The 14,436-nt window shown below is 34.3% G+C and overlaps 1 protein-coding gene across 1 annotated transcript in view; it reads left to right on the top strand.

Annotated features, from left to right (window-relative positions):
- LOC150093026 (adapter molecule Crk-like) overlaps window positions 1-8,119 on the top strand; it is a 107,599-nt gene extending 99,480 nt beyond the window's left edge. The window contains exons 7-8 of the mRNA XM_090413820.1: window positions 3,357-3,434; window positions 7,518-8,119. Of these exons, the coding sequence (XP_090269946.1) occupies window positions 3,357-3,434; window positions 7,518-7,655 (216 nt within the window). The 3' untranslated portion in view covers window positions 7,656-8,119. The remainder of the gene's footprint in view (window positions 1-3,356; window positions 3,435-7,517) is intronic.
- Window positions 8,120-14,436: the final 6,317 nt, after the last annotated feature.

Here is a 14,436-nt window from a genome sequence, read left to right as displayed (position 1 = left end):
TAAATGGATAGAGGGTGGCTTTATGTGTTTTCCTCTCTTGTCCCCCTTACCAATTTTTTATGGAATATTTTAAAAAACGAGCTTTTGACCCCCTCTCAAACCTATCTGGTTAAGATATGTGGGTGATGTCTATTTTGCCTTTAGCGCAGACACATTAGATTCTTTCCTTTCTCACATGAATAGTATAAATTAAATATGCCATGAAATTATATTCTTGGTTTAATCCTTTATCCAAGTGTAAGCAAACAAAAAATTTGCATGTGAAGTAACTTCATGATTGGGCCACTCTTATATAGAGGCTGATGACTTCACATCAGTTGCCTTAGTATCCTATAATGTGATGCATATATCCTTACAATCATGTATAATGCTATGCTTAGATAAAGGATTAAACCAAGAATATAATTTCTTGGCATCTTTAATTTATAGCATTACCAAGTTAAAAAATTGTCATACATTTATATCTAATCCAGAGTGTTTTAGTAATAAGGTGTGACACCTTTGACTACTTGTATATGGAAATATGACTTCTTCATTACCTCAACCTTGGTATCACTTCTGGATATAGCTCCCACTGATTAGAACTCAATAAAGGCTGAAACTGCTCTGGGTAGTGACCCTTACCATAATGCATAGCATTTTATATGTCCGCAAGGATATGTGCATTGCATTATGGGATACTAAGACAATTGATGTGAAATCATTAGACTCTATATACAAGTAGCCCAGTTGTGAAGTCATTTCAACTGCAAATTTTTGTTTGCTTATTCTTGGATAAAGGATTAAACCAAGATTATAATTTCTTAGCATCTTTAATTTATAGTATAACCAAGTGAAAAAACTTTCAATACCTTGACATCCCAGCAACCAGGTTTGTGTATGGTAGTCAAAATGCATTCTGATCAGGATCCTGTATGATGGAACACCCTTAGCTCTTCTGGTCATCACTCTCACTACTGCCAGCAATCCTCTGGATTATCTTCACTATGTGTCCATTGAAGGTTACCTCCCCATTTGAGATTATCCCATAGTCCCTTGATTCTTAAACTTCCTCCAAAATACTTGAAAATAAATACTTTAGCCAGTCTGGTCAGTTAAGTAGATAGTATCTCTGTTTTTAACCAACAGGTTAAAAGCAGGGGGTTTAAATCTGACTATGAATGGATGCTTGTGAGTCTTTAGGTGGTAGACAATTTTAGTTGCCTGGTGTGAGATCATTACTCTACTTATTGGAGGTCTGAATGCTTGAAAAAAAATGAAAGTGTCAAGGATTAGATAATCCAGTTCTCCTGTTCTATACAACAGGGGAAACTGGATTATCTAACACCTTGACACTATCCAATTTGTTGTCTATCACACATACAGTATTAAATGTACAACAGATGTAACCTTTTATGGTAGTTAGATTCACATTAACAAAAAAATTAGGATATACAACCTTCTATCTATGAATCCAAAAATTTAGAACCATGCACCTAATTGTTAAATTATTTATCATATTGTGATACTTCTTATCAGTAACTGAGCAGGTTATAGGCATTTGCCACTTTATGCTCCCAATAAGCAGGATGGTGGGATTTTGCTGGCCGATGAAGGTCTAGTTGGCATTTCCTCCAACTAGGAAAATATCCTTTTGCAGCGGGAATGCTCGTTGAAAATGCCAGAGCCCTTTTAGACCACACATCACTGGAAAGCAGGATTGACTTGACTATTTATGGAATCTGCAGCTGCTCTGAGAAATCAGCCTAATTTAAATAAATATGGTTGCATAAACTTCCCAAAATGTGGAAAACACTAATACTTTGAGATCCCAGTTTACATCCTAGGCTGCCAACAAGTGCTCGGAGATTATGCCTCACCTAGCTAAGACTCTAGTCTTTTGTCTGCATGTTTCACTTAGTTTTGTGTTGCCTTTGTATGTTACAAGTCTGTTATTGTACTCCCTGATGATGTCACAATGACTGAAATGAAATTCTGGAAGAATTAAAAAAAGTTTTTAATTCTTTCTCAGTCCTGTTTCACTCCATTAAGCCTTAACACACTGTTCATGAATAAGTTCTGGCATGTTTGGCCAAGTGAGTAGTATACCCACTTTCCAACCAATAAGCTGTGGATTTGAATTAAACTGTGGGCATTATGTACGAATGTCTTTAGATTAGAGATGAATTTCATTGACCTTGAGATCAAGTCCCACTCATTAGAAGCCTGTGGTAGCTTAAAAAAGATTCAAGTTTGGTCTCTAGAATAGGGTTAACAGATTATGTTAAAATATTTAATTTAATAAAATAAAACAATTTAAAAAAATAAAAACTCCATGGCCCACTCACAGTACTAATGTACTATAAGTTTACAACTCCTCTTGTGGATGGGAGAGATATAAAAAACATGTCTTCCATTTTGTATATTTTAAAGTTTATATTAGATATTTTTCCTGTATGGCTTTGTCTTGTTATTTGTTTCAATATCTGATTATTTTAAATTTTGTGTGCTGCATAATTGAAATATACCTAGTGTAGCCATAAGTACTGTTACAACTTGAATTATCAGTATGTATGTGCTGATAATCAGCAGCACTCAACTCAATGTTCAAAATGATCCCCTTTTGCTTTCATTCACACCCAAAGTCTGTGAAGCCACATATTGATGGTGGCATGCACAACATCCAAAATAAGGCTGCCACTTTATCACCATCTGATTGTCTGTCTGAAAGTCCAACAGATTCAGATCAGAACTTCAGTCCTGTTGGAAGAGCCATTATCTACCATGAAACAAGGTGTTATTCAGGGACTATATTACTTGTTCTAGCAATGTGTTTTGATACACTTTGGCATTTCATTTCTGTGAGAAAGGGGTCAAAACTTTTGACCCCATCACTTTCAGTATTCTCATAGGATTACAGCAGAGTAATCCTATGAGAAAAAAAAAATCCTACCATGCCTTCAGAACCCTCACAAATTGCTGCATCCTAATGCAGCATGGTTGACCTGTTCTTTGGTGGTCAGATACTTCTTCTGTATCCTTATAATGGTTTAATAGTTTGATACACAAACATCCTACTGTCCCAAGTGTTTTTAGTGTGTTGAAAATAACAGGTGGCTGCATTCTAACCTTGTGAATTGCTATTACAGCTGTATGGTTTTCATCATCTCCCCATTGCATGTTCCATACAGCTAGACTCTCTTTCTACTGATAAACATATGAATGTTGGCTACGTACAGTGCCATTAACGGAACTGAATTCATGCAATTCAGTGGGCAGCGCAGGCCTATGTGGAAATTGTAACAGTATTTATGGCAAAATTGTATATATTAGAACATTTTGAGTTTTTTCCAAAATCCTTTTATTCCATTTTTCAGAGGAAGTTACCAGCTCTAGCAAGAGTTAAACAAGCAAGGGTGCCTAATGCTTATGATAAAACAGCTCTAAAATTGGAAGTAAGTTAGTTATAAAATTTATGCATCCTGAAACTCCTATCTCATGGGAACGGAACTTATTTTTATTGCATGCTATTGTATTTTATCAAATACCCTGTGCACTATAACTGGAACAGCCTTTCTCTTGAAGTGTTACAAGTGTTTGTCAAGTACAATAATCTCCAGCCATTTAGAATATATTTTAATTCAACTAACATTTAGTGCATGTGGGGGCATAGTTTTGACTTTCACTTTTTGTGTGCTCATGCTATCTTCACAATTTTCTTTTGTGTATATTCACACATTACTTCAGTGTAGAAGTGAATATTATTCTGTGGGTTTTACATTTATGATATGCTCACCATGTTTACTTTGAAAGGCATTTATCATTGTTAAGAATGGTAAATGAAACTATTAATGAAACATTAAAGATAATTAAAGAAGAGATGAGTTTGGAAATCACACTGTCAGTAATTGTTTCTGCAAAACAATGGTAGCAGAGAGTCTTTTTGAGTATGTTTATGAGAATTACCTATCATTCAGGTCGGTTGTCAAATATGCTACCTAGCTATCTTTTTATTTGCCAGTTCCTTTATTGTGATCCCTTTATTTAGGTTTCAGATTTTTCTTACTTCTAGTTTGTGTTTCTGTTATTAGCTCCTAATTACCAGTCCTATTTAAGCATTCTCCTGAGGTCCATATATCGTTTTCCAATCTTTAGATTATTTTTAACCAACACATTACATTCAGGACACTTAATGTAGGTCTGTTATATGCCAGATGACTGATTTCAATGTATGATCTCAGGCTGCTTTGCATTCAAGCCACTTAAATGTAGGTCTGTTATATGCACAGTGTTGACTGGTTTCACTGCATGATCTCAGGTTGGTTTGCCTGTTTATAGAATGAAAAAAATCCCAGTTCACTTGGGAGGGGAAATCCCTTTCACCTCAATATGAGAAAATCTAACTCACTTTCATTTGACAAAAGCTTGTTTATTACAGAGAAGTGTTTCTCACATCAGAAATGAGAATTGAGTCCAGGTCTTTACCTACCAGTCGATGTATGGCATCGTCTATTTGACTCTGCAACAATAGATGCTGTTCATGTGTGTGATTCCAACCAAAATGTGCTTATTAAAGATATATATATATATATATATATATATATATATATATATATATACAGGTAACCCTCGTATAATGCGGTCTACAAATTGTAGTAACCCTTGTTCAATGCGATTCTTATACAACGCGTTTTCGATAAAAACATGGTCTACAAATTGTAGTAACCCTTGTTCAATGTGATTCTTATACAACGCATTTTCGATAAAAACATGGTCTACAAATTGTAGTAACCCTTGTTCAATGCGATTCTTATACAACGCATTTTCGATAAAAACATGGTCTACAAATTGTAGTAACCCTTTATCTTTTCATATATTTTTAACTGCATGACTTAAAAATCAAATTTTATCTTTTCATCGTGCATATATAAGTAATGAATTTATATTAGGGGAAATACCCTTTAGCACACGTTTGTCAATTGGTTACCATATAAAGTCTTTATTGTTGAAAGTTGTTTTCGTTTTCTGCCAGGAAAGCACAATAAAAATCATAAGTGTGTTAATCTCAAGCTGAGCACTTTATTTTCTGGGGAGTTACATACAATATATAATGCTTTTTTATGTAAAAATTTTATTTTTATAGTAATGACCACATAGAGGGCTTTTGTGATAATCTTCGAAAACGAACTTAGTGAATTAATTGATGGGGAAATAGATTTAAATTAGGAGGAACTGGTACAATTAATAGATGATGTCGAACCAAATGGTAGGGAAAGTTCTGCTGAAGATTCTGATTGTGATGAATCTGTTAAAGAATTCAGTTTAAAGAAATTAGCAGAAGGATTGGACTTGACAAGAAAGTTATTTTACAGATAATGATCCCTCAATGGAGCACTCCGGAAAATTCATTAGACAATTGGATATTTCTTTAGCTCTATATTATGAACTTAATAAAAAATTGCAGCATAGTGGTAAGCAAGGTCTTATTACCGACTTCTTGATAATTAACCAGCCAAAGTATGCAATGAGAATTATACAAATGATGTCCAAGAGATTTCAAGTAATGATAATGTCCAGCCACTCGTAAATAAAGAACATCTACAAAATGTTCGTTTTGAAACAGTGATGACGATTAAATTATGCACTTTATTTTATTTTGCCTACTACATTTATACATTATGGGCAATGAAGTTTACATACAATTTGTATTTTTATAAGTTTATACTATGTATTTTGTTTCATAGTTTATATATTTTCTTAACTTACATGAATTACCTGAATTAAATAGAAATTTTTTTTTTGTTAGATATGTCATTGTTTATATAATTAAAAAAAAAAACTTTTTCAGAACATAACCCTACTTTTTTTGATGTGATCTGAGTCTCACATAACGCGATTTATATAATGCAGCATTTCTGTGGAACCTAACGTCCGCGTTATATGAGGGTTACCTGTGTGTGTGTGTGTGTGTGTGTGTGTGTATTTTTTTTTTTTTAATACAAAAACCCCTCTGTACCAAGAGTATATTTTCTCATACATGGATACTTTTATACTTGAAGTGAAATCACATGAAAGTTTTATTATTATGTGCAGGGGAGTTTCAGATATTGTACAAAAAGCTAAGTCTGTATGTGGAAAGAAACGGACTCTGCAAGCCAAAGATAATCTAAAGAATCTGTCATTAGTCTGCAAATCAAAGAAGGAATGAATCTGAAAGAATGGTTTGGATGAATGTGGACATTTTACAGGTGGCAGATCCAGAAGAGATTGTTCAACTAAGAAGTGCATATTTTGCTAAGCTCTTATCAACTTGGTGTATGCAACATGGATCTCAACGCTATTTCTGCACTGAATTAAAACACCTCATATATGAGGAAGAGGCACAAGAACTATTGAATAAATTGAGTGGAATTTGGCAATAGGAGATCATGGGATATCAGCACAGATGCTAAAAGAGTGTTCAGCTGAGCTGGCTGTGCTTTTAACTTAGCTATATAATTTGGGTCTCAGTAAAGGGAAGATTCCACAGGAGTGGAAAGAATATATGATAACCCCATTGCATAATTACAGGTGATGCAAAGACTGATGTATCTAACTATTGACCTATCAGTATTTCTAGATTGGTAGTGAAGATATTGGAAAAGTTAGTGAGAGTTTACATATAGAAATGGGTTGAAAAGAATCTATACTTTGCAGTGAACAGCACACAGGTTTACTAAGGGAAGGTTATGTTTTAGTAACTTGCTCATATTTTATATTAATGTTATAGTTGAGTAAAAAAAAAGGCTAAAAGAGGAAAATATATATATATATATATATATATATATATATATATATATATATATATATTAAAAAAATCTAAAAGAAAAATAGAAATTCCAGTCAAACTCCACTGAACAGAAGAATGCTATAATTAAAGCTAAAATTTATAAAATGTGTTTGACTCACTTCAGCAAAAAAAAAAAAAAAATTGTTATAATGAACTTGCTTGTTGTAAGACTCCAGAAAGTCTACTCATTAATCACTTATTGTAAAGGAAGTTTACATGCAAATGATTTTCTACTGTAACAAATCATTCCTTTGGTTTCTACGAGGTAGTGATAGGTGACTGTGTAATTTACCATTAGTAAAATAGGTATTTTATTTGGATTGTATTAATTTTCTCATCTAATTATATCTTTCTACTTAAATTAATTAAATATAGCATAATAAACTAAACTGTGGCAAAAATTCACAGTACATTACCAAAGAAAAGAATGCTATTTGTTCTAGTGTACAATAATTATTTAATTGATGATTCTGTGTGATTGCTCAGTAATCTTAATTTAGATCAGTTGTGATCTGAGGTTGCTAAGTTTTATTCTGTTGTTTGTGAATGCAGTTAAGTGAAATTCTTCAGTCTGCAAACATATTATTATATCATCAATCATTATCTATTTCCTGATATGTACCCTTGAGTATTCAGATATTATTATATTGTATCCTCAATTGATCATTCTACTGAAATAAATGGTTTGCTTTCCTTTATTTAATTTTAGGTAGGAGACATTATTAAAGTTACAAAGATGAACATAAATGGCCAGTGGGAAGGAGAGTTAAAAGGAAAAGTTGGACATTTCCCCTTCACTCATGTTGAATTCATTGACTCAGACAACCCTGATGATGATGAATCCTAACATTGTGTTCCAGACATTTCAGATACTGTGATCAAAGTGCCAGCATCTGCTCAGCAATGCAGTTTATTTCCTGTAACTTTTACGTCATAATTAGTTCTAGATATATATAGCTGCAGATGTTCATGACTTATGGGTAATGCAGTAGTCCTCTAAATTTATCATGCCAAAGATTGGAGAGAAAAAAAAAAGTGAATGTATATACAGAGACCTTACATTTGTGATTAACATACCACATTCTATTTTTCTGATGAAATTATTTACATTTTAGGGTGGTATAAATTTAAAAAAAGAAACTTTTGTCTGACTATTATAAATCAGGTGTGTGTGTGTGTGTGGAATGGAATCGTGTTGTTTGTAGGTTTTGATTGATTATGTGGATAGCATACATCAGTAAGTAAAAATGGTTATTATACTATTTGCTTAACCGAAAATAGGAAACTGTAAGAAATTAAATTTTTCTTGAACATTTTTTACCAGTATTGATAAATAATTTGGATTTTTTTAGAATTTTAATTATAAAGCTTTAGGTCTCAGCATGATATTAGCTTTAACAGTTTGGAAGCTAAACTGATCCTTATTTTAAAAAAAAAAAAATACCATGGGAGAAAGGAACAGTGCTGAAAAACTCATATTCATAATGCCATTTAGTAAGTTCAGAAGATGAAAATCTGTTACTAAAGAACTAAGGTAGACATACTGTAAATATCTAGTTCCCAAGCTAAAGTTTTTATGCACTGTAATATAGTATTAACCCAAAAAAACTTTGAGTTAACTTTTTCCTTTATTTCTCAATTAATGCGTTAACGGAGTCAACATCATCATTTCGTGATATGTACCTTCAAGTGGGAGGATGTATACAGGATATACTCTGAAAGTCCTACACAATAAAGTTTGTATTATTTATTATCACAGTTTCCTTTCACCAGTTTTCTTCCAAATTAATCTGTTTTGTCTGGTCACTAATATTGTCATATTTTATATTCTCAAATTCTAAGGTACTACTAGCTGTATCATTCTATCTAGATTGTGGTCTTTCTCTCAGCTTTTTTCCTTGCCATCCTGGTATCAAGCACTTGTTTTGCAATTTTCATGAATGATGCTACACTGAACTGATGCCCACCATTCCTCCACTTTCTTCTAAATACGCCCAATTCTCCATTTACATGTTAGATTGGTTCCAGAAAAATTCGTGTAAATGAAAACTGTAAAAAAGAATACAGCGCATATGAAAAAAAAAATATAATAGTTCCAGATGTGAAAACCCAATACGAAGAATAAGTTATTTTCAAACAAAAAAAAAAAAAAAAAAATATATATATATATATATACACACACACATCTCTTAAAGAAAATAGTGTGTCACTAATAAAACAGAAATTCGAAAAGGTCCAAATACACCTGTGCTTAGGTTTATTAGTTAAATTTTATCCGCCATCACTTTCTCACAGTAGCCCCATTCTTTTGTGTGAGACTGGAATTAAATCACTTTCATCACCTGAAACACTTTGACCATCCTGTTCATACTGCAATGGCGAAACGTTTTCTTTAGTAAAAGGAACTAAATTAGTACTAATTCTCATAGACAAGCTTATACGTTGGTTATGCATTACTAAATCACTTAAGGAATTGACAACGTATATAAGAATATAAATTAAATTACACTTTAATAAATATTTCTGATATTTCGGCAATGTCACGTTGCCATCTTCAAAAAGAATTTACAAAAAAGGTACTTGCACATAGGCACTACAACACAGTAACTGAGAATGAAGTGAGGAAGCTATTGTTCTCCTAAAAGTTCTGATGGTGCCCCCTAGCGGGCTATGTAGGTGTTCTTGGCCGTTGGGCTGAAGGTAATGGTTCTGCTGATGTAAGCCTCCCAAATTTGGTGCAGTCTCATGCAACCAAATTTGTTGAAGTTTGGAGAGTTTCTTAGGGCCGAGGCTGATTCCATGAATAGTGTTTCGAATTTGAACTTGCTACGGTGTATTATTGTAGCTTTCTTCCACCGTATTCTGTGGCCTGTATCCAGATTGTGGTCTGCCAGACCCGAGTGGCTCTACTTGTGAAACCGGATGTAGTCCTTGTGTTCTGAAATTCTGATATTCGCTGTCCTGCCTGTTTGGCCTAAGTAAGACAGTTTACAGCTGCAAGAGACCTGGTATACACCAGGTAGGTCTAGGGGAAGTGGTTGGTCTTTAGTGGAGCGGATAAGGGATGCCAATTTTCTGTATGGTCTGTAACAGGAGGTCAAGTCATGTTTTTTTAAGATTTTGGTAATTTTTTCCGAGGTGCCTCGGATGTAGGGAATGGTGATGGATTTAGAGTAATCCTTGTTGTGAAAGGGGGGGGGTTGTGGTTTGTTGGTTTCAATATTTTTTGGATTTTTCTCAGCCAATGGCAACCCCCCCCCCCCCCCCCCAAGGGAGGGGGGTAGCCATTGGCTGAGAAAGTGTTGAGGATGTGATTTAGTTCAGTGTTTAGGGTCCTGTCATTTGAACATATTAATTTTATCCCTGTTGTATAGCATTTTCACCACTCCATATTGTTGTGTGTGTGGGGGGGGTGAGATTGTTGATGAATGTACCTGCCTGTATGAGTGGGTTTTCTATAAACTAAGAAAACCAAGGTTCCATCTGGCTGGCGGGTGACTTGTGTCTAGGAAAGGAAGTCTGTTGTTTTCCTCTTTTTCCAGAGTGAACTTGATTCTGGGATGGTGGTTGTTTAAGTGTGTTAAGAAGGAGAGGAGTGTATCAGAGCCATGTGGCCAAATAGCGAACACATCATCAACATAGCGAAGCCATATGGTTGGTTTTTGTGGAGCAGAGGCTAAGGCTTTTTCTTCAAAGGTGTCCATAAAGAAATTGGCCAAAGGTGGGGAGAGTGGTGAACCCATGACTGTCTCCTCTATTTGTTTGTAGAATTTTCCTTGCCAAACGAAATAACCTGAGTTCATTGTAAACTGAAATAGGGCTGAGATATCGGGAGGAAATTTTGCTTGAATTAGCTCTAAAGTTTCCTTGAGTGGGACATTTGTGAATAAGGAGGAGACATCAAAGCTGACAATTATGTCAGTATGCTGGAGTGTAAGATTTTCTATGCTGGCTTTGAAGTGGGCTGAGTTTTTTATGCGTGATGGTGTGTTGCCAGTTTAGTGTGTGAGCACTTTGGCCAAATGTTTAGCTAATTTGTATGTGGGGGAAATCAATGCCATCCACTATGGGAAGTAATGGCACATTTTCTTGATGTATTTTTGGGAGTCCATAAATATGGGAGGGGGGGGGGGAGTATAGAGTTAAACAGCTTTAATCTGTTGGTAACTTCTACAGGCCAAGAAGTGACTTTCTTAAGGAGCCTGTGAAGTTTTCTGATTTGTGAGTTGGGGATTGTATTCGATAGGGAGGTAAGTAGCCCGATCTAATAGAAGAGCTTTAAGCTTACCTGTGTAGTCCGTTTGGTTAAGTACTACAGTTGCATTTCCCATATCTGCTTTGGTGATAACTATTTCTTTATTATTCCTCATTTCCTGCAGAGCTTTATACTCCTTATTGGATATGTTGGTTTTTGGTGGTCTTGCTTTGGAAATGACACAAGCTACATCCAGTCTTACACTGTTGGCGATTTGATTCAGAAGGTGGCAGATTCCGCGTTTGATCTGGATCATAATATCCTCACTAGGTATTTTTCTGGGAGCAATGGCGAAGTTGTGGCACGTGAAAGCACGTCGAGTGCTTCAGGCTTCAGGGTGACTGAAGAAAGGTTGACTACGGTGTTGGTAGGAAGTTTTGGATTGACGGTAGAGTTTGTTTTTAATTTTTCGAATTTTTTGATATGTCGACCCCACATTTTCTCAAATTCTTTGTCTGCTGCGGTACACGAGACGTCATGTAAAATTGACCAAAGCTCTTGATTTAAAGTACATGAAAGCTCTTCAAGTGCACAAATAGCTTTGTTAATGTCAGCTAAGAGAAACCGCGTGATTGTAATTTATTCCCAAACTTACAAAAAAGACACGTAAGTTCTTTTTGAAGATGGCAACGTGACATTGCCGAAATATCAGAAATATTTATTAAAGTGTAATTTAATTTATACTCTTATATACGTTGTCAATTCCTTAAGTGATTCAGTAATGCATAACCAACATATAAGCTTGTCTCTGAGAATTACCGTCATCCACGGAGATTCCATTGCACAGAAGCCCCGCCAATATGGTAAAATGAAGTTATCAAGACAACTAAATCGTCTGACTTTCCTAAAATGCTGCCGGGATAATCAGGTAATTCCAAATTGTGCCTGTCCATTTACCGTATGAAAATGAACAGTCACATTTTCTATAATCCATAAAACTTTAAAGATATTTTTTCATCAAATAGCATTTAACTTCTGGAACAAAACATTGAGGAACCATTCATTAAAAATTTCTTTTGTAATCCAACCTTTTTTATTTACCTTTCAGTGCACTGGTAACATGTTACAATCCTCACCTTTCGTTGCCCACGGTCTCTTAGGGATTGATTAATGTGCAGTGGTTTTAATATATGATCTCCTGAAGCATTGCTGCAAAATAATAAAGCCACATGATCCTTAGCTGCTTTAAAGCCACCAGCACTTTTTTGTGATTTCGCTATATAAGTTCTGCTTGGCATTTGTCTACATTCTGTAGCGTAGAGTAATTCCTGATATTTAAAACATTGAGAGAGATCCCCAAAATTCAAGTTTAAGTGCATATGTACCATACTAGGAAATGATAATTATAATGGAAATACCCTTTTTAACAGAATGAATTCAAACAGAAATTTTAAAAATAAGTACCATTTGAACAAGGCCAAATCAAAATATACAGCGTAAAAATAGAATTACTTTTTGTTTTCTAAACCGTGTTATTTTGAAATCATGTAAAAAAAGCTGTGTAAAAAGAGAATTAGCTGTATATAAAAAAATACAAGTAGCTGCCATTCAACACCATAAACGATTTGGCTTCATGCATATTGAATGAACTTCTCAATCATTCTCTTTCATTTTTGCATATCTCTATTCTTTGGAACATTCCTTCCCATTTTTCTAAGGACTATGACCTCCAGCTCTAGTTCTTCAAGAAACACATCAACAAATTCCCTATTTCCCCTTAATCACTACTACCTATAGTACTGTTGTGTTGTTGTTGGCTTTGTGATATCACATGTATGGGATTGATATTTAAAAAAATAAAAAAAAAAACGGAAATTGTCCTTTAAAAAATTGTAATGATCCTTATTGGCCTGAATCCAGATGGTTTTTACTCATATTTCTCTTCCACAATTTTTTTTAGGTTCTTCTCAGATATGTGAACAAGTCTTGACTGGTGTGCACATGCGCAGCTCAGAGGATACATAGATACACTGAGCTCTACTCCAGTTATTGGAATTGTATTGTATAGCCACTGTAATTCCATATTTGAGTATTTCTCATCAAATATCACCTAGCAGCTTTTCCACATGTTAAATTTCTTATAACCTTTTGTATTTCAAGTAATGATATATATATATATATATATATATTCCTGACTCCATTTCTTTTGAATATTTTTGATTGCTATTCTGTCACTATTTATCTCTTTTTTTTACAGTTTTTCAAATGCTACAGACATAAAGAATACTCTTATCTTCAGTTTTTACATCACTTTTATCATCATTGATTCCGTTACAGTACTCCATTTTTACGTGTCAAACATTTTCTCACCTTTGTGATGTCTGTTTCTGATCACAATCTTTCCCCAACTTGTTTAGCTACTTGCACACACAACTTAGTTTCTTACATTTTTCTGTGTATCCACTAAAGATGCCTGCCTTTAGTGAACTTAGTTGCTAGCAGCTCTTAATATGATTTCTTTTTTCCCTAGTACCACCACCTCTTTCATTTCTTGAGTTATGCATGAAATTCTGATTTTTCAGTCTTTGCAGATGTCACCACATGCTTTCCTGACCGAATCAGTCAGTATTTTCTTCAGATTTCTAAACAAAGTTTAGCAATCTGAAGGAAATCTGAAAAAAAAAAGTGCTTGTTTTCAAGCACTTGCATTTTTAAGTTTGCCTTTAAAAGCTGCTCAACTGTTTCTTTTTTAAAATTTTTGTAGACATTTTTCTTTGATAGGTTTTTTTTTATCCTGCTTTAAATAAAGGGAAATCATTTCTATTTCAAATTCTTACATACTCTTGTAACCTAAAGATACCAGTATCTACAATACTGCAATCAATAAGACTTTGTATTTCTTATGCACATTTTTATGTTGGAAGATTTTTAATGACTAGTCCATGTTGTGAACAGAAATCCATCAGGTACTTACCATTATTATGAGATTTGTTCTTTTATTCAAATGTTCCCAAAACATCTCTGTACATGTGGCATTTCTTCCTGTGCTGTTTAGTTGATAACAGTTGAGAACCTTTCATGGAACCAGAGACACAAATAAGTTGCATTATCTAATTTCCCATTTCAGATTTTGCTTACATTATACTACTTAAAATTGCTTGCCATCCAAGAAATTTATCTTTGTTTATTCTTGAAGATAATAAGTACTCACAACTGACTGTGGCAACCCATTCCGCTTGTTCACCACTCTCCAAGCAAAAAATCTAGTCCTCACACTCCTACTGATCACACCTTTATTCAACTTCCAGGAATGACCCTTTGTTCTAGTTCCTCTCGCCAAATGCCGAAATATTTCCCCTACATCTATCCTATAAACCCTTTAAGCAACTTAAATGTTTCTATCATATCCTCTCTTTTTTTCTCTATCAACCAA

The sequence above is a fragment of the Typopeltis vanoorti genome, chromosome 24 (assembly GCF_054136105.1).
Source record: "Typopeltis vanoorti isolate ZY-2024b chromosome 24, IOZ_Tvanoo_1.0, whole genome shotgun sequence".
NCBI lineage: Eukaryota > Metazoa > Arthropoda > Arachnida > Uropygi > Thelyphonidae > Typopeltis > Typopeltis vanoorti.
Note: the sequence above shows the minus strand (reverse complement) of the source record. Positions and strands in the feature narration are given on the sequence as shown.